A 20,271-nucleotide genomic window follows, 5' to 3' on the forward strand; every position below is an offset into this window, starting at 1 on the left:
AAGGGGCTAAGAGAATGATGTTATAACCCCTGACCTCTGCCCTTTCCCCTGCAGGCAGACCCGGGAGCAGGAGACGCCCCCTGACTTCTTCTACTTCTCAGACTTTGAGAGACACAATGCTGAAATCGCTGCCTTTCATCTGGACAGGTAAATCACACACACACACACACACACCTGTACCTGACACCGAAGAATCCACAGGGTGTGCGCGTGTGTCAGTGCATGCACTGTTTTTATCAAATGCCTGTTTCAATCTCTGTGTTTGTGTAGGTGTCTGTCTGGCCCCGTTTATACCTGGTACTAACATGCACCCGTGTCCATGTCTTGTCCACATTCTGAATGGGCCCACATTTTTGGACAGGTGTAGATGATTAAAATATGCATTGTGATCTGATTGTGATCAGATCTTCCTGACCACCTCCGGATGTAGTAAGGCACGCATTGTGTCTGGATATCTTACATGTTTAGACAGATCTGGACAGTGAAATCATCATTATCCCACCGTCTAAAATCATTGACTTATGACATCAATATGTGTCTTAAAATACATAAAGAATATCTGTCAAAAGATGTGCACACAGGGTAGGACCATTAAATCTGGTCACAATGTGGACCCAGTGGACGGATAAGAAACACATTTTAATACCATGTGTAAAATGCATGTCTGAAAATGTGGGCGCAGTCAGTATGTGGACAAGATCAGGAAAAGGGATGCATGTTAGCAGCAGGTATAAACATGCATCATGTCTGTATATCTGAGGAACAGTTTGTTAGCAGGCAGACTTCTGTGTGTTCCTCTATTAAGCTCGGAACATCAGGAGGCCCATGAGTCATACTCACTGAGTTGCTGAGCACTGCCTTCCTGTTGTTATAGGCTGCATCCCTGACACCCTATTTCATACATAGTGCACTACTTCTGACCAGAACCCTATGGTGCACTATGTAGAAAATAGGGTGCCTTTTGGGATGTGGCCTATAACAGCAGGAAGGCCATAGGGCTCCGGTCAAAAGTAGTGCACTATTTAGAGAATGGGATGCTTTTTGGCCAGCATACTACCCTGCATCCCACCCTGCAGCCTCTGAAGCTAAGCAGGGTTGGTCCTGGTCGGTCTCTGGATGGTAGACCAGATGCTGCTGGAAGTGGTGTTGGAGTGCCAGTAGGAGGCACTCTTTCCTCTGGTCTAAAAAAACATTATCCCAATGCCCCAGGGCAGTGATTGGGGACCTTGCCCTGTGTAGGGTGCTGTCTTTTAGATGGGATGTTAAACAAGTGTCCTGACTCTCTGTGGTCACTAAAGATCCCATGGAACTTATTGTGGGGGTGTTAACCCCGATGTCCTGGCTAAATTCACAAACTGGCCCTTATACCATCAGTCACCTAATCATCCCCAGCTTCCAATTGTCTCATTCATCCCCCCTCCTCTCCCCTGTAACTATTCCCCAGGTCGTTACTGTAAATGAGAATGTGTTCTCAGTCAACTGACCTGGTAAAATAAGGGTTAAATTAAACAAATCAAAATAAAAGCACACATTTGATTTAACAATGACTGTTGCCTGCCTAGCTAACCCAACCACCCAGCTCTGTCTGCCTGTCTGTCTGCTTTGGAACTCCACTGGCTTTACAAGGTTAAGGCTTTATGACCTGCCTGTTGACAACGCATTAATGATCATAGGAAAATCTCCTGGTTGTAAGAGAGGTAAACAAATGGGTATTACTGTATAATAATACTGCCATAGTTACGATCCGTATTATAATAATACTGCCATGGTTACACTCTGTATTATAATAATGCTGCCATGGTTACGATCAGTATTCTAATAATATTGCCATGGTTACACGCCGTATTATAATAATACTGCCATGATGGTTTAGCTCTGTATTATAATAATATTGCCATGGTTACGATCAGTATTCTAATAATATTGCCATGGTTACACACCGTATTATAATAATATTGCCATGGTTACACGCCATATTATAATAATATTGCCATGGTTACACACCGTATTATAATAATATTGCCATGATAGTTTAGCTTTATATTATAATAATACTGCCATGATGCTTAATCTCCATATTATAATAATACTGCCATGATGGTTCATCTCCGTATTATAATAATACTGCCATGATGGTTCATCTCCATATTATAATAATACTGCCATGATGGTTCATCTCCATATTATAATAATACTGCCATGATGGTTCATCTCCATATTATAATAATACTGCCATGATGGTTCATCTCCATATTATAATAATACTGCCATGATAGTTACACTCTGTATTATAATAATACTGCCATGATAGTTACACTCTGTATTATAATAATACTGCCATGATGGTTCATCTCCATATTATAATAATACTGCCATGATGGTTCATCTCCATATTATAATAATACTGCCATGATAGTTACACTCTGTATTATAATAATACTGCCATGATAGTTACACTCTGTATTATAATAATACTGCCATGATGGTTCATTTCCATATTATAATAATACTTTCATGATGGTTCATCTCCATATTATAATAATAAGTTACACTCTGTATTATAATAATACTGCCATGATGGTTCATCTCCACATTATAATAATACTGCCATGATGGTTCATCTCCATATTATTATAATATTGCCATGGTTACACTCTTTATTATAATAATACTGCCATGATAGTTACACTCTGTATTATAATAATACTGCCATGATGGTTCATCTCCACATTATAATAATACTGCCATGATGGTTCATCTCCACATTATAATAATACTGCCATGATGGTTCATCTCCATATTATTATAATATTGCCATGGTTACACTCTTTATTATAATAATACTGCCATGATAGTTACACTCTGTATTATAATAATACTGCCATGATGGTTCATCTCCACATTATAATAATACTGCCATGATGGTTCATCTCCATATTATAATAATACTGCCATGATGGTTAATCTCCGTATTATAATAATACTGCCATGATGGTTAATCTCCATATTATAATAATACTGCCATGATGGTTCATCTCCGTATTATAATAATACTGCCATGATGGTTCATCTCCATATTATAATAATACTGCCATGATGGTTCATCTCCATATTATAATAATACTACCATGATAGTTACCCTCTGTATTATAATAATACTGCCATGATAGTTACACTCTGTATTATAATAATACTGCCATGATGGTTCATCTCCATATTATTATAATATTGCCATGGTTACACTCTTTATTATAATAATACTGCCATGATAGTTACACTCTGTATTATAATAATACTGCCATGATGGTTCATCTCCACATTATAATAATACTGCCATGATGGTTCATCTCCATATTATAATAATAAGTTACACTCTGTATTATAATAATACTGCCATGATAGTTACACTCTGTATCATAATAATACTGCCATGATGGTTCATCTCCACATTATAATAATACTGCCATGATGGTTCATCTCCATATTATTATAATATTGCCATGGTTACACTCTTTATTATAATAATACTGCCATGATAGTTACACTCTGTATTATAATAATACTGCCATGATGGTTAATCTCCGTATTATAATAATACTGCCATGATGGTTCATCTCCATATTATAATAATACTGCCATGATGGTTCATCTCCATATTATAATAATATTGCCATGGTTACACTCTGTATTATAATAATACTGCCATGATAGTTACACTCTGTATCATAATAATACTGCCATGATGGTTCATCTCCATATTATAATAATACTGCCATGATGTTTCATCTCCATATTATTATAATATTGCCATGGTTACACTCTGTATTATAATAATACTGCCATGATAGTTACACTCTGTATTATAATAATACTGCCATGATAGTTACACTCTGTATTATAATAATACTGCCATGATAGTTTAGCTTCATATTATAATAATACTGCCATGATGGTTAATCTCCATATTATAATAATACTGCCATGATGGTTCATCTCCGTATTATAATAATACTGCCATGATGGTTCATCTCCATATTATAATAATACTGCCATGATGGTTCATCTCCATATTATAATAATACTGCCATGATGGTTAATCTCCATATTATAATAATACTGCCATGATAGTTACACTCTGTATTATAATAATACTGCCATGATGGTTCATCTCCATATTATAATAATACTGCCATGATAGTTACACTCTGTATTATAATAATACTGCCATGATAGTTACACTCTGTATTATAATAATACTGCCATGATAGTTTAGCTTCATATCATAATAATACTGCCATGATGGTTAATCTCCATATTATAATAATACTGCCATGATAGTTACACTCTGTATTATAATAATACTGCCATGCTAGTTACACTGTGTATTATAAACTACTGCCATGATAGTTACACTCTGTATTATAATAATACTGCCATGATGGTTAATCTCCGTATTATAATAATACTGCCATGATGGTTAATCTCCATATTATAATAATACTGCCATGATGGTTAATCTCCGTATTATAATAATACTGCCATGATGGTTAATCTCCGTATTATAATAATACTGCCATGATGGTTAATCTCCATATTATAATAATACTGCCATGATGGTTAATCTCCGTATTATAATAATACTGCCATGATGGTTAATCTCCGTATTATAATAATACTGCCATGATGGTTCATCTCCATATTATAATAATACTGCCATGATGGTTAATCTCCGTATTATAATAATACTGCCATGATGGTTCATCTCCATATTATAATAATACTGCCATGATGGTTAATCTCTGTATTATAATAATACTGCCATGATGGTTAATCTCTGTATTATAATAATACTGCCATGATGGTTAATCTCCGGTGTCCATAGCCACATACTGTAGTGTCGCGGCGGTTTCCTTTCAGTTCATTCATGCTATATCCTTTGTAGTCACCTGCCACAGGTCTTTTCACACAGCAAGCCTTTGCTTTGTCTGGCTCTTGTATGTTCAGACACAACAGATGTAGTCTACACAGCTGTGGTGTGAAGATGGTGATGATAATGTACTTGTTATCTCTTAGGCTTTCACATCTGTGGAATTAAATGTTGTCCCTGACACAACCAGGTCCGTTCAAGTGGCACTAGAAATGCAGGCATGCACGCACGGATGCACACACACAGAGTACATATAGTATAAAGCTGGATAAAGCTGTGTCTGCCTGGAGGCACAATATCACCATTCAGCAGCAGCAATAGCAGACAGTCTGCCACACATCTGGTACGGCACTAGACCTAGTTGGCACACACATACACACACACACTCAGGCATGCATTGTGGGTAAGGGGGAGAGGAAACCAAAGGCATGAAAAGCCCTGCTTCCTTTCTAAATATAAGGCAGGCAGGGACTAGGGTTAGCCAAAAGCAGCCGTTTAGTTTTTCACATTTGGTTTCTGGTCTAAATGAAAGCTACAGCATTGTCGTTGGGTACAGGCTGGCTACCGATGCTGAGGCTGTTTTGTCTGCTGTCCCAGGAGGCCGCAGCTACACTCACACACACACACACACACACACATACAGTAACGCACACACACACATGCACATACTTTCCATTTGGGCTTTTAAGCCGGGCTCTACGCTCCATTAATTATCTGATTGGATTAAAAGGGGGAAATGCTGTCTTACATTTGGTCTCGGCTCCCTTTGAAATGATGTGGGATGGAGGGAAGAGGAGGAGGAGGAGGAGGAAGAAGGGGGAGGAAGGAGGGATAAGAGCAGTGAGTGACGAGGGGGGAAATTGAATCCAGCACTTCCTTGTTTGCATGGCAGATCCCCCATAGGGCTGTGCGGTGTGGTACGGCACAGTAACATCTGACAGCCAGAGGGAAGGAAACATGTCACACACACACACACACACACACTTGCATGCACATACAAACCACACACAGTCTCTCTTCTTACACATGCTCTCTGTCACGCTCTGCAACATGACGGGGCAATTTGTTCGTTGGAGTGCTTTTGCTCTTTCTCTTCCCCCACTATCTTTCACCTCCCTCTCTCTCTCTCTCTCTCTCATTCTCTTTATCTTTCTCTTTCTCTCTCTCTTTCTCTCCATCTCTCTTTTTCTCTTTCTCTCTCTTTCTCTCTCTCTCTTTCTCTCTCTCTTTTCCTCTCTTTCTCTCTCTCTCTTTCTTTCTCTCTCTCTCTCTCTCTTTCTCTCTCTCTCTCTCTCTCTCTCTCTTTCTCTCTTTCTCTCTCTCTCTTTCTCTCTCTCTCTCTCTCTTTCTCTCTCTCTCTTTCTCTCTCTCTCTCTCTCTTTCTCTCTTTCTCTTTCTCTCTCTCTCTCTCTCTCTCTCTCTCTCTTTCTCTTTCTCTCTCTCTCTTTCTCTCTCTCTTTCTCTCTTTCTCTCTCTCTTTCTCTCTCTCTTTCTCTCTCTCTCTCTTTTTCTCTCTCTCTTTCTCTTTCTCTCTCTCTCTCTTTCTCTTTCTCTCTCTCTCTTTTTCTCTTTCTCTCTCTCTTTTTCTCTTTCTCTCTCTCTTTCTCTCTCTCTCTCTTTCTCTTTCTTTCTCTCTCTTTTTCTCTCTTTCTATTTCTCTCTTTCTCTCTCTGTCTCTCTTTCTCTTTCTTTCTCTCTCTTTTTCTCTTTCTCTTTCTCTCTTTTTCTCTCTTTCTATTTCTCTCTTTCTCTCTCTGTCTCTCTTTCTCTCCTTTCCTCTCTCTTTCTCTCCTTTCCTCTCTCTTTCTCTCTTTCTTTCTTTCTTTCTTTCTTTTTCTTTCTCTCTCTCTTTCTCTCTCTCTCTCTGAATGAGTGTGTAGCATGCATAGAGACATGACAGCACTCAGAAAGACAGAGGGAGGGAGGAGGTTCACATTAGAAGATTCCATCTCCACATGTCCCTGGAGTGGTCTCATACTCGCTGAGAATACTGTATACGGCGAACACATGCATAGTTCATGCATACACACATTCACATCTGCGCCAACACACTGAAATATTCTGTGCACATACACACACATACCTGGGCGCACACACAGATGAATCATCCTCAGAGCCACGTGTCCAGCTCTCACATGTTCTCTACACACCTGTCTTCCTCCAACTTGGCAGTAGAGTAGAATAGAGACATAACATGTAGCAGAACTACACATGGTGTAGAGGAAGACATTAAGACCAAGCATGGTTGATTAGATTATTATCATTGCTGATTTAGACTACTACAGTTACTGTATTTGAGCTGTTGAAGTGAAATCATTTAGATATTTCTGTGATGGCCGCCCTAGGCTGTTTACTGAAGCAGTTGGAAGCGGTGTCACAGCTCCCTCTGGTGGTTAAAAATAAACGACAGTGCACTTTACGCGAAGAAGGATAGCAGAATTATGGTACCATAGCATGTGGACCTTAAGTATCATGGCATTTCTCATTGGTTGAATTCGTGAGAGAGTGATTGATAATTTCAGGATATAAAAAGACAAACCTAAATATCTTCCTCTCTTTGTCCTTTTGCAGAATCCTGGACTTCCGTCGTGTCCCTCCTGTAGCAGGCAGATTGCTGAATATGACTAAAGAGATCAAAGATATGACCAGGGACAAGAAGCTGTGGAAAACCTTCTTCATATCACCAGGTACTAAACCTAGGACAGTTGTCTGAGATTCAAACACAGCCGTCTTGAGCAATGAAGCTTATGCTGCGTTAAGATCATGTCAGCTACATTTCAGTTTATGAACAGTAGGTGGTGCTATTGACGACCAAATGATCAAATCAATATCACCAACAAATCCGTTCATACAAACTCTCATTTCCCAGCCAACAACATCTGTTTCTATGGGGAGTGTTCGTATTACTGCTCTACGGAGCATGCTCTGTGCGGTAAGCCGGACCAGATCGAGGGTTCTCTGGCTGCCTTCCTCCCAGACCTGGCCCTGGCAAAACGTAAGACCTGGAGAAACCCCTGGAGACGATCCTACCACAAACGCAAGAAAGCAGAGTAAGAAAACAATGCACATGTAGAAAGCATAACATAATAAAATACAAAATACATTTATTTAAAAGAAAAGCATATACTTTAAGAGTGTGAAAAGCACGGAGAAGTATAGGTGAAAAGACAAGTTACTGTAGTTCCAATAAAATGCAAGTAGAAAGAAGTGAGAACCCAACAGGTTTCTAATGGCGACCTCTCTGTGTCTGTTTCTGTAGGTGGGAGGTGGACCCTGACTACTGTGAAGAGGTGAAACAGACTCCGCCCTATGACGGCGGCACCCGTCTGCTGGACATCATGGACATGACCATCTTTGACTTCCTCATGGGTGAGACCACACCTCCTAAAACACACACACACACACACACACACACACACTCAGAGTACAGCGACATCCCACTGGGCACAGACGTCAGTTCAGCTAACGTGAATTCAACGTGAAATCAACCCAAAAACATCATCATGTCATTGGATTTAGGTTAAAAGTTGGGTGAAAGAAGAAACTCCAAATCGTTGACGACGTTTTTCAAATCCGATCACTTTTCCACGTTGATTTAACATCATCATATCGATTTTTTGGGGGGGGTTGAGATTAAAGTGGAAACAGCGTTGATTCAACCAGTTTTTGCCCAGTGAGATGGCTCCATTATAAAACAGCGTTGATTCAACCAGTTTTTGCCCAGTGAGATGGCTCCATTATAAAATGGCGTCTCTCCTCAGGCAACATGGATCGCCATCACTATGAGACGTTTGAGAAGTTTGGCAATGAGAGCTTCATAATCCACCTGGACAACGGGAGAGGGTTTGGAAAGCATTCCCATGATGAGGTGTCTATCCTGGTGCCTTTAAGCCAATGTTGCAGGTCAGTAACTTCATGAATCTTTTCTACATCAAGAGCATTTACTTGTGACTGGTGAACCTCAACACACTTAACCTGACTTTTCACTTATCAGGAGTTGACATAGAGGTTAAAACCCATTTTGGACATTGCTATTGAGGGCTCCCACCTTTTTTAAAGTAATCAGCTGGGTGGAGTGTACTTCCTATGGGTTAAGGAAGGATCACATAATTCCATCCAGGTCATCAGGGGGGCTCAGCCAATGAATTGTACACGTGAGCAAACATTCCATTACTGTAGGTGGCAGTAAATAGCCAACCTTGGCTTCGTACTTGTTCAAACAACACACTTTAGGTGGCAGTATGCACCCTTTCAGTTTGTTTGCTAACTCATAGAAGTAGTAGAATAAGAAAATGGACTACTTTAAAATGCCTGTGTGCTCACAGACACCATAATGGGACATTATGAAGAAGACCTTACTAATATTGAGTTGCAACCCTTGTTCTTGACTCAAACCGGTGCGCCTGGTACCTACTATCATACCCCGTTCAAAGGCAGTTCAATATGTTGTCTTTCCCATTCACCCTCTGAATGGCACACATACACAATCCATGTCAAAACTGACTTAAAGCTTAAAAATCTTTTAGTTAATGACTTTATATGAAGTTACAATCATACAGCGTCAATGAACTTCTTCCATTCCCTCCTGACCCCTCCTGACCCCTCCTGACCCCTCCTGTCTCTCCTGACCCCTCCTGACCCCTCCTGTCTCTCCTGACCCCTCCTGACCCCTCCTGTCCCCTCCTGACCCCTCCTGTCTCTCCTGACCCCTCCTGACCCCTCCTGACCCCTCCTGTCCCCTCCTGTCCCCTCCTGACCCCTCCTGTCTCTCCTGACCCCTCCTGACCCCTCCTGACCCCTCCTGTCCCCTCCTGACCCCTCCTGACCCCTCCTGACCCCTCCTGTCCCCTCCTGACCCCTCCTGTCCCCTCCTGACCCCTCCTGTCCCCTCCTGACCCCTCCTGTCTCTCCTGACCCCTCCTGACCCCTCCTGACCCCTCCTGTCCCCTCCTGTCCCCTCCTGACCCCTCCTGTCCCCTCCTGACCCCTCCTGACCCCTCCTGTCCCCTCCTGACCCCTCCTGACCCCTCCTGTCCCCTCCTGACCCCTCCTTACCCCTCCTGTCCCCTCCTGACCCCTCCTGTCCCCTCCTGACCCCTCCTGTCCCCTCCTGACCCCTCCTGTCCCCTCCTGACCCCTCCTGTCTCTCCAGAGTGAAGAAGTCGACCCACCTGCGTCTGCAGCTGCTGGCCAAGGAGGAGTACCAGCTGAGTGATCTGATGTCTGAGTCTCTGCTGAGGGACAAACTGATCCCCATCCTCATCCAGCCTCACCTGGAGGCGATGGACAGACGCCTACGCCACACACTCAACGTCCTGGCAGACTGCATCGAGAAGGAGGGCTATAGTAATGTTGTGGAGGATGACCTGGCGAGTGAGAGGAGGGGGGCTCAGATGCACACATCACCCAGGGGGAGGTAGCTGGGAGGCCTGAACTGTTCTGGAATGGACCAGACTGGATTGGACCGTATGGAACTAGAGTCGATCGGACTGAACTGGATTGAACTGGATTGGACTGGACCAGATTAAACCGGACTGAACCGGTTTTGACCACCATCCCCATAGGCCCCTTAAATAACAGTGTACACCTCCCAACCAATCGATCATCTCCCACCACAGCACCACAGATCATGAAAGTCTTGCGAGAGCCGCTTGTCTTGTTCAGGAGACATTTTTGAATTCAGTGAATTCCAAGACTGGTATTATTCCTTCTGCTGTCAACTGAATATTGTGTTTCTACACATTGTTGGGACCTGTCGCAGGTGTGCAAACGATATGCGTATTGGAGATCGATTCTGTGTCTTAATGAACAATTTATTGCAAAATGTTTTATAACTTCTGTTGCTCTTTTACATTGTATTTTGTATTAATTTAAGAGATATTTCATTGGAGGGTTTACTGCAAAATGTGTCTTCTGCTTTTCATCTTTCAAATGCTTCCTGTCCCGAGAGTATTTATTGCATTTCATATTAATTGTTTGAAATAAATGAGACCCAAATCATTTTTCTATCAATAGGACTGGGGGCTCGAGTCAATCTGTATCGCTGAAACTCTCGAGTGGTGCAGCGGTCTAAGGCACTGCATCTCAGAGCTAGAGGCATCACTACAGACTCTGGTTTGATTCCAGGCTGTATCACAACCGGCCGTGATTGGGAGTCCCATAGGGCGGCGCACAATTGGCCCAGTGTCGTCCGGGTTTGGCCGGGGTAGGCTGTCATTGTAAATAAGGATTTGTTCTTAACTTGCCTAGTTAAATAATGGTTAAATAAATACATGCTCTAGAAATATAAAGTTAATGTCCTGTTGAGCCGACATTTGCAGCGTTTACCATGAATGCAGTTTCTGCTAATGTGGGAACATTGCCTTTAAATTTCAAGCACACTGTAACGCTGAACTTCCACTATACAGATCGAATACAGCCCTGAGTGGTCAGGAGACCAAGAGGGAGTGAGAGATACTACAGATGTGCAGTCCTTAGTTGGTCAAGTAGAGGGCAGCTCTAGTGCATGTACAATAGTGGTCTGCAGGTCAGCTGTTTGTTCACCTGCACCTGCCCACAATTGCTAATAACCCACCTGCAACCGCCCAACTATGCTGTAGGCTACGGTCAGAGATGGCAGAAAGATTTTTTGACAGGGGTGCAGTTTCTTTTTTATAGCAAATATGTTTCTGCTTATAATTACCGACATTTCGGTAGGCTATTTGTTAGTCAACTTGTCTATAATTAGACTATATACATGCTGCTTCTCTTTTGTCATTATATGTTGACCTAGGAGACTAAAATAAACCCTTGCTCACCAGAAAAATTTCATAAATTGATAGAAGCATTCATTCTATCTATGTAGTTGACATCAGTAAACTTTTCTTTGTCGTCTCTATTTCTTTCCCGAAGCAAAGACGTTTAGGGACTGGGGTGAAAATGCAATAACAAAAAAAAAGGAAAGATTTTCTGTGTAAAATGTCCAAATTATATCAGTTTGACCGTTGGTAAGGAAATAGAAAGCTGTAAAAATGACCCAAGATGTTTCTGATAAGATTTCAGGTCGGCTTGGATACATACTTTATGTGGTTTCACAGGAGGCTGCTGAGGGGAGAAGGGTGTATGCTAACAGTGTGAATGGCAATTTAGGTGCCACCAACCTCCTGTGGTTGAAATACTAGGCCTATTAGCTTTTATGATGCTGATAAAAATAGCACCTCTACAGAAGGTCCCTAACTGCAGATTCGGATTCTCTCAAGATGCTCTAAGAAATCAATCATATTTCTCCACCCCTGTTTCCGAGTCAAAATGTAGGATACATTTGAATTTGGTGTATTATTTTACTGCAAGAAATGCATCATTCTGCAGGAGTTAATATTAAGGTTATGTGTAAGGTTATAGACCTACAGTCAGTGTCCAGATTTCAGTTTCCATTTAACCCATCTGAACAGTAGGCTACAGTTAAATTGACTTGTCCTGGTCTTGTGACTGTTGAATTTGTATGCACGCCTTGAGTGGCCTCCCGAGTGGCACAGCGGTCTAACGCACTGCATCTCAGTGGTAGAGGCGTCACTACAGACCCTTGTTTGATTCCAGGCTGTATCACAACCAGCCGTGATTGGGCAACGCACAATTGGCCCAGCGTCAGCTGGGGTGTTCTTTACTGACTTGCCTAGTTAAATAAAGGTTAAATAAAATGTAAAGAATCATCACACATAACATAACCGGCACACTCCTTTACCACTTAAACAACTCTCCATTTCGCAGCTTTTATTTTATTCAATTAAACTCCGACATTATCCTTTTTGCCTCAGTGGATCGACTTTAACTTTTTCTGTCTGTTCCCAAAAGCATTTGGCTATTGGCTTGTAGGCTATTTGGTGGCACTAATGCCAGATAGCCTAAAAAGAATGAAGGAAAAACCTCAATGTAGCCGGTAGATATACGTTCAACAAGAATGATACATTTATGGATCTTTGTATGCATTGTTTCCTCATTATTCAACCCGCTCGCCACCCACCCCTCCTTCATCCACACAATAGGATGACCCTCAAACCCGCTCGCTCCGCAGATACTTTTGTGTGTGTATATATATATATATATATATATATATATAGTGTATGTGAACACCCCTTCAAATTAGTGTGTTCATCTATTTCAGCCACACCCATTGCTGACAGGTGTATAAAATCGAGCACACCGCCATGCAATCTCCATAGACAAACCTTGACAGTAGAATGGCCTTACTGAAGAGCTCAGTGACTTTCAATGTTGCACCGTCATAAGATGCCACCTTTCCAACAAGTCAGTTTGTCAAATTTTTGTCCTGCTAGAGCTGCCCCGGTCAATTGTAAGTGCTGTTATTGTGAAGTGGAAAAGTCTAGGAGCAACAAAGGCTCAGCCACAAAGTGGCAGGCTTCACCATCTGGCAGTCCGACTGACGAATCTAGGTTTGGCAGATGCCAGGAGAATGCTACTTGCCCCAATGGATAGTGCTAACTGGGGCTGTTTTTCATGGTTCGGGCTAGGCCCCTTAGTTCCAGTGAAGGGGAATCTTAACGCTACAGCATACAATGACATCCTAGACGATTCTGTGCTTCCAATTTAGGGGCAACAGTTTGGGAAAGGCCCTTTCGGGTTTGAATGACAAGAATGAATCCGATTCAAAGTGATTCACACTACAGCATATCCTCCATTGTACTTTCCTCTTATTTTTCTTTGGCCCATAGATTATTTTATTATTTGAGGATGAATTTAAGATGAAACTTTAGTCAGTCCTCAATTTTGGTACTAAGAAGCCAAATGTGACACCAAGATTTTTGTAGGATGAATATTCCTTTAGGGTGTGATTGTATGTATGATGTCCAGATGTTAATGTTGTCTACAGATATGCAGGATGTACATTTCTTAACTTTCCAACTGCAGATCTGCTTTGCTGGAGAAAACATTTCACTTACTGTTACTGAAAGTTCATATATATACAGTAGATAAACCTAGTGCCTGTGCAATGATAGAAATACTTGAATGTTTGGGATCATGACTGAAAGGGTATTTATGGGAAATATTATTTCCTGGTCAGAAGCTATATACAGTATACGTGTTTCCATACGTCTGTCTGTGTTGATACTTTATGTATAGACGGAGGTATGGACACCATTAGAGGCTGTGGTTCTGACTGCAGCTAAAATGCTTATTTTTCATCTGTTCATTGTTTCTGTGGAGTTTTGTTTGCAACATCGTAAAGGTGCAATAAAACAAAATGTGCATTTAAACGTGTCATTTAACTGTATTAGTTATACCTGAAACATAGAATAGGTACATTGAAAAAATAACGATGAGACGAGACGGGGGCAAACAAATTGGACTTGATTCTGATCCTTGTAGGCAGCACAGACACAGGAGTCATTGGCTCTTACAGAAAAGGAATATCTCCTCTGTATTTGTCTGTCTGTTCAGACTACAGAGCCTGGTCAGTAAAAATGTCTATAGGCCTACTACAGTACTAATGCAGATGGCCCTCAGCGCCCCAACATGAACATGTTTACAGTTTCGTCTTTTTGTTTTGATAACCTTTCCCTAGCCCCTCACAGCCCCTGGAATGCCTCCACTATGGTTTATAAATGCATCCAAAGGATTGCTCATGAATGGAGGAAGCCCAGTCTGAGTGTACGCCCCAAATGGCACCCCATTCCCTTTATAGCGCACTTATTTGGACCAGCACCCTATTGGCCTTGGTTAAAAGTAGTGCACTATAAAGGGAATATGGTGCTATTTGGGATGTGTTCTGAGACAAACATCTAAGGGACAGGGACCACAGGCCTAACTAGGGTAATCATCCCCACCGCAGACAGGCGGCAGAGGAAACATCGTCATGGGAATGAGCCAGGGATCTGACCAACAGGACACCTTATCTGATCCTGATCCCACTCATTTACCCCTGCACTGCCCGGATGAAGGGACCGTAGAATAGAATTGCTAAAGCCAATAGACTGGGCATAGTTCTGGAATCTGGTTCTAATTCTATGATAGAATGACTCTCCTTGTTTGATCACGTGGGTAGTCAACCCAGGCCCTGGATTTGCTCCTGAAAACGGTGGTGCAATTGATTTCACTGCATCACTAATGACAGGGAATTAGTGTACTGGCATTTTAGAATAGATCTTGGGTTTTGGCAATTAGAGTAACTGGCTAATCACTTTATTTGCTAGATAATGTTGAGGGAGACCAACCAGGGTCGCAAGGTCACAGCGGTCAGCGACATACAGAGAGGATATGCCATGGCTCCAAATGTAAAGACAATATATTTGATAAAGATGTGGACTGGACACTTCATTGTTTCAAGTGGGTTGACACCTGATTAAACACACCACATTTGCTGGTATGGGCCTACCTAGGCTGCCAGCAATTAGGGTATAGCTGTGCATTTTCCAAATAAAACAAAATAGCTCAAATAATTTTGTTTCAAAATGTGCCCAATTCCATGATCTAAGAATAGTTGTACTTTATTTGGACATGGACATCTAAAATGTTCACTCTTATTTGCCACTTTAAAATTGACTGGAGTGTTGACCCTTTCTTTGCCCCATTAGTATCAAAGGAGTAAACACAAAATTGCATTTTTAAACTGTTCTGGTCGCATCGATAGAAGAACACAAAGGGTCTCTACAACAATTAATCTACTGGATCACAGCAGGCCACACACGGAGGCCTCGCGCCCGCAGGCTGTTTTCTCCGGTCTCCGTCGGCTGCCGGGAGAGACCAAAATGCCCCGTTAGGAGCCCTTCAGAACACACATCCCCTCTTTTAGTCACGGAAACACAATTTATGGCTATTATACAGCATTATAGATTGCATCTACAAAACTATCCTTGTTGACTAAAACGTCTGTGACACAAGGAAACCCCCCCACCCCCCACCCCAAAAAAAAAAACTGGTTGCGGAAAAAAAATCGGACAAGCACAACATACCCCAAAACAACACACACTCTTTAAAGTTAGGCGAAAGAAAAAAATAGGATTAGAGAGATGGAGATGTAAGGAGGTTGTTTGTTAGTATTGGATTAGTTGTTTAAATCATGTTAGGTAGATTAGACTATAAAAAGAAACAAAACAAAACATAAAGTCAACAATCGAAATAGTCTATAGACCACCCAGATTCAAGCGAGACAGAGATTAGTCTAGCTACCAGTTGATCACGCCCCGGGTTCAGACGTTCAAGTGGACAAGCTGCGTGCGTTGGGCTGGCCAAGTCATTTGGTGCATGGCATGTCTTATCGGCGCTAGCCTAGCCTACCTGGGGACCAACCCAACAGTGAGGCAGTCGATGAGGAGGAGAGTGGGGGTTCCAAGAGATCTATTCATCACCAAGGGGGAAGGTATACTTCATTCAGTATGCCACCACTATGAGTAGAGTATGTTAGAGTAGAAGAACATTGACATTCTCTGTAAAGAAAACAACTGCTTGGTACTATTGGTCTAAATTTGGAGGGTGGTAAAAACTGCAATTTATTTGTTAATTAGATGAAGCAGTCCTATAATAGCCAGTGTGGAAGTGTAGACATGTTTGATAACTCGCAGTATCCATATAACTGCTTCAACTATGATGGAGATGGATACCCTTCCTGCAGCACGGATGAAGACAAGAAGATGTGTCGACCCGCTTACAGGTAGAATGCTTATGATTAATATCATGGAATTATTATATTATATCATTTCTATATTTTTAAATAATAGAAGCATTATTCATGATATTTTACATTATGTTTATGTTCTACTGAAAAGAAATACAAAACAAATTCATATTATTTTTGTATTTTATAGACCATAATATAAATCACAAATGAATGCAATGCAAGCCATTTAAAATCTAAAACCTAAATACCAAATGTTGTTGTGTTATTTTAATCAGATGATTGTGGAATCTCAACACTATCCAATCTCAACACTATCCAAATTAAATTAGTATCATAATTAAGATTATTAGACCACTTTCCCTGAATGTAACTTTAATCAGTCTTATCGAGATATTATTGGGCAGGGTTGGGTAGGTTATTTTCTAAGTGTAATATTTTAAGGTTACTAGTTGCCTGTCCAAAATTGTAATCAGTAAAATAACTTTTGGATTACCAAAACTCAGTGATGTAATCTGATTACTTTTAGTTGATTTATGTATTAAGGCAAATCAGTTAAGAACAAATTCTTATTTACAATGACAGCCTACTCCAGCCAAACCCAGGCCAATTGTACGCCGACCTATGGGACTCCCAATCACAGCTGGATGTGATACAGCCTGGATTTGTACCAGGTATTATAGTAGTGCCTCTTGCACCGCTGTGCCACTTAGGAGCCCATAATAGCCTGATCAGGTGGAACAAAGCTAAACATATGCCTTCTTTCAATGCTGAATTGAATGTCATTGAGAAAACAGAAAGGTTTCATAATGTATTTTTTTTGCCAACATCCTTTCTGAATTTAAAAGTAATCCAAGAAGTAATCATCTAGTTTTTCAAAAGTATCTGTAATCGGATTATAATATTTGTGCTAGTAATGTAACTGATTGCAGTTTTTTGTCATCAGATTACATGTAAATGATTACATGTAATAATTTACTCCCCAACCCTGTTCTTGGGAATATCATTGTGAACACCAAGAAATATGAATTCAAATAAATCTTTGTACATTGTAACTCTGTCTGCCCTCTCTCTTCAGTTACATAGCGTTGATAGCCATGGCCATCCAACAGAGTCCAGAGCACCGGGTCACCTTGTCAGGGATCTATGAGTTCATCATGAAACGCTTTCCATACTACAGGTAAGGAGCTTCACATGTCACATTCACATTCAACGGTCATTTTCCTTAAAAAGTGTCTGGATAACTTTCACAAATTCATTTTGACAGAGTAGTGTATGTACTGTTTTCTTTATCCACTACAGGTCTAACCAGAGAGCATGGCAAAACTCCATACGACACAACCTCTCTCTCAACAGCTGCTTCATTAAGGTAAAGGACTTTTTAACACATGTTGTGTGATGATAGTTGATAACTTGATCAAGAATCCTTATCAAACAGAGTAAGATACACATGTTATTACTTTCTTCGAAATAAGTTTAACTTTATATAAGTCAGAAGAAAACGAGTAAGACGATAATATTTCATCCTCGTTGATTAAATATTGTATGAAACGTTTAAAACATATTACAATAATAAGGTCCCAAAGGAGACAGGGAACAGCCATACACGTTTACATGCACATTTACAAATGTACTGTATGAATGGTAAGCGAATGTGTCTTTTGCACACAGTAGCCTATAAGCAAAAAGGGTACCAGACAAAACACTGTTTCAATACAGTACTGTATGTTGCATTCACATTTGAGCGCGATCATAAATAGGCTATTATGGGTTTATTTCTACTTTCTTATTTGCGTTTCTTTTTTAAACATATATATTTTTTAGGTTCCCCGTACGGAGGGAAACGAAAAGGGGAAAGGAAACTACTGGACATTCGCCACTGGCTGTGAGTCCATGCTTGACCTCTTCGAGAACGGCAACTTTCGGCGTCGCCGGCGCCGACGCAACATGAAAATGGGTTTCAGAGAGCCTGGGGAGCCTTTCCTCCCAGTAGACAATAACAAGAACAATAACATCAACAACCAACACGGCGGCTCCACCCGGCGGTCCGATCCTAACCCTAACCCCAAACCAGACTCCTTCTGCCCCATCAGCCCTGACCACAGACCAGGTCACCACACCCCCCTCAACCCAAACCAGCAGGATAAACCAGAACCGGAGATTAAATTCAGTATTGACTACATCCTCTCCACCCCCAACCCCCCTCTGCCAGGCTTCAGACCTCCACGTAGTGGTACAACAGTGGCCCCCATACACGCTCTGGAGCCCCAACACCTGAACCTGCACTTCTGGACCATGTGAGTGTCATAGCCTTGCCTATAAAGAGAGATACTTCATCTGAAAGACTGGATGGTTTTTCCTCCATATCTGAATTAGGAAATTAAAAGATCCAAAGACTGCTTCCTTGTGCAAGGGGAGATTTGATTGACTTGTCCTGTAAATAAAGAATATAGAGAGGTCCAGTATTGTGCAATGGATCCTAGCTGATTATACTAAATGTACATCACTCTACACTCAAATTAAGCTTGAACAGTGTTCATAGTCTTGTCCCAAGGCATAAAGGCTTACATAAAGCTGTATTCATAAAGGAGGATGTTCTGTTATGAGGGTCTGTGAAAATAATATTTCACCTATATTATATCGTTACTATTTTAAGGACAGAAATAAATACACTGAGTATGCTGACTGGATGAGAAAGCTGATAAAACTGAAGGCAGGGTGACCTGTGACTTCATCATCATCATAACCAGTATCAATATTAAAAGATAACAATCTCAACAATTGTTTTGGTTGGTGAAAGTGTCAAAGCAATGAACAGGGTGAAGTGTACATGTCACAAGCTGGTGCTCAGCCCCGTCAATCCTTATTGTTGTGATTTAAGGCAATTATCATGGGGTTAATCAACCCAGGCCCTCTCCAAACCTCCTAATCTTTCCCCGTGACCTTTTCAATTCCCCTGAGACTGACACATTCCCCATTTCATCCAGACACATTAGAATACATTATATACATATATTGTATGAAGGAGACTAAAACATGGGGTCTACACCACTAACATGTATTTCCCTGTTAGGAGAAGGGATATCAATCATAGCAGGGTTTCTCTTGCTTGTTTGAAGGGACAATTTTCAATTTAACCTTTATATTATGCCGTGACTGCATCATTCAGGACAGGAGGGGTTTCAACAGAACACAACAACACACTTAACATGAGTGGCATTTAATATAGAATTACACTTGCAAGGTGAGACTGAGATGTGACCCTAGTCAAATACAAGAAGGGTGCCGTGCTGCCGTAACAACACTGCCGCAACTCCCGCCCGCCCGGCCTGACGCAATTATAATTAAACACACCGGCGTATGCTTCCTTTCAAATCCTGTGATCGATCAATGATATTAACATTCATACCTGCTTGGCCCTCCAGCCAACGTCTAGCACCACCACTGTTATGGATCAGTAGGTTTCCATTAACTAAGCTGTTGATGTAAGGTGGCGCTGTGGATGTATTTGGGTAAATTAACTTAGCATAAAGTGCTGCAAGGCTGGGTCTGCTTCTGTGTCGGGTTTGTATTGAGACACCAAAGAGAAAATACACATACAGGAGAGAAGTACTATTATTGTGTCCTAGAATGGCCTCTATTAAATGACCATTCCAAATTCAAAGTATTTGTGTCATGTTGTTTGATTTATTTTTATTGGGAAATGGTCTTCACAAAATATATTTTTTTACGTATC

The 20,271-nt window shown here is 41.2% G+C and overlaps 2 protein-coding genes across 2 annotated transcripts in view; both read left to right on the forward strand.

Annotated features, from left to right (window-relative positions):
- LOC149974344 (extracellular serine/threonine protein kinase FAM20C-like) overlaps positions 1–14,178 on the forward strand; it is a 78,044-nt gene extending 63,866 nt beyond the window's left edge. The window contains exons 4-9 of the mRNA XM_090212138.1: positions 55–147; positions 7,499–7,614; positions 7,797–7,977; positions 8,187–8,296; positions 8,689–8,830; positions 10,080–14,178. Of these exons, the coding sequence (XP_090068264.1) occupies positions 55–147; positions 7,499–7,614; positions 7,797–7,977; positions 8,187–8,296; positions 8,689–8,830; positions 10,080–10,347 (910 nt within the window). The 3' untranslated portion in view covers positions 10,348–14,178. The remainder of the gene's footprint in view (positions 1–54; positions 148–7,498; positions 7,615–7,796; positions 7,978–8,186; positions 8,297–8,688; positions 8,831–10,079) is intronic.
- Positions 14,179–16,073: 1,895 nt separating this feature from the next.
- Positions 16,074–20,199, forward strand: LOC149974345 (forkhead box protein L3-like). Its single transcript, XM_090212139.1, has 4 exons — positions 16,074–16,571; positions 17,614–17,715; positions 17,838–17,904; positions 18,360–20,199. Exons 1-4 carry the CDS (start codon positions 16,426–16,428, stop codon positions 18,834–18,836), a joined length of 792 nt encoding a protein of 263 aa, XP_090068265.1. The 5' UTR covers positions 16,074–16,425; the 3' UTR covers positions 18,837–20,199.
- The last annotated feature ends 72 nt before the right edge of the window (positions 20,200–20,271 follow it).

Source organism: Oncorhynchus mykiss, chromosome 20, assembly GCF_057628025.1.
Source record: "Oncorhynchus mykiss isolate SJ-2025 chromosome 20, ASM5762802v1, whole genome shotgun sequence".
In the NCBI taxonomy this organism is placed as follows: Eukaryota; Metazoa; Chordata; class Actinopteri; order Salmoniformes; family Salmonidae; genus Oncorhynchus; species Oncorhynchus mykiss.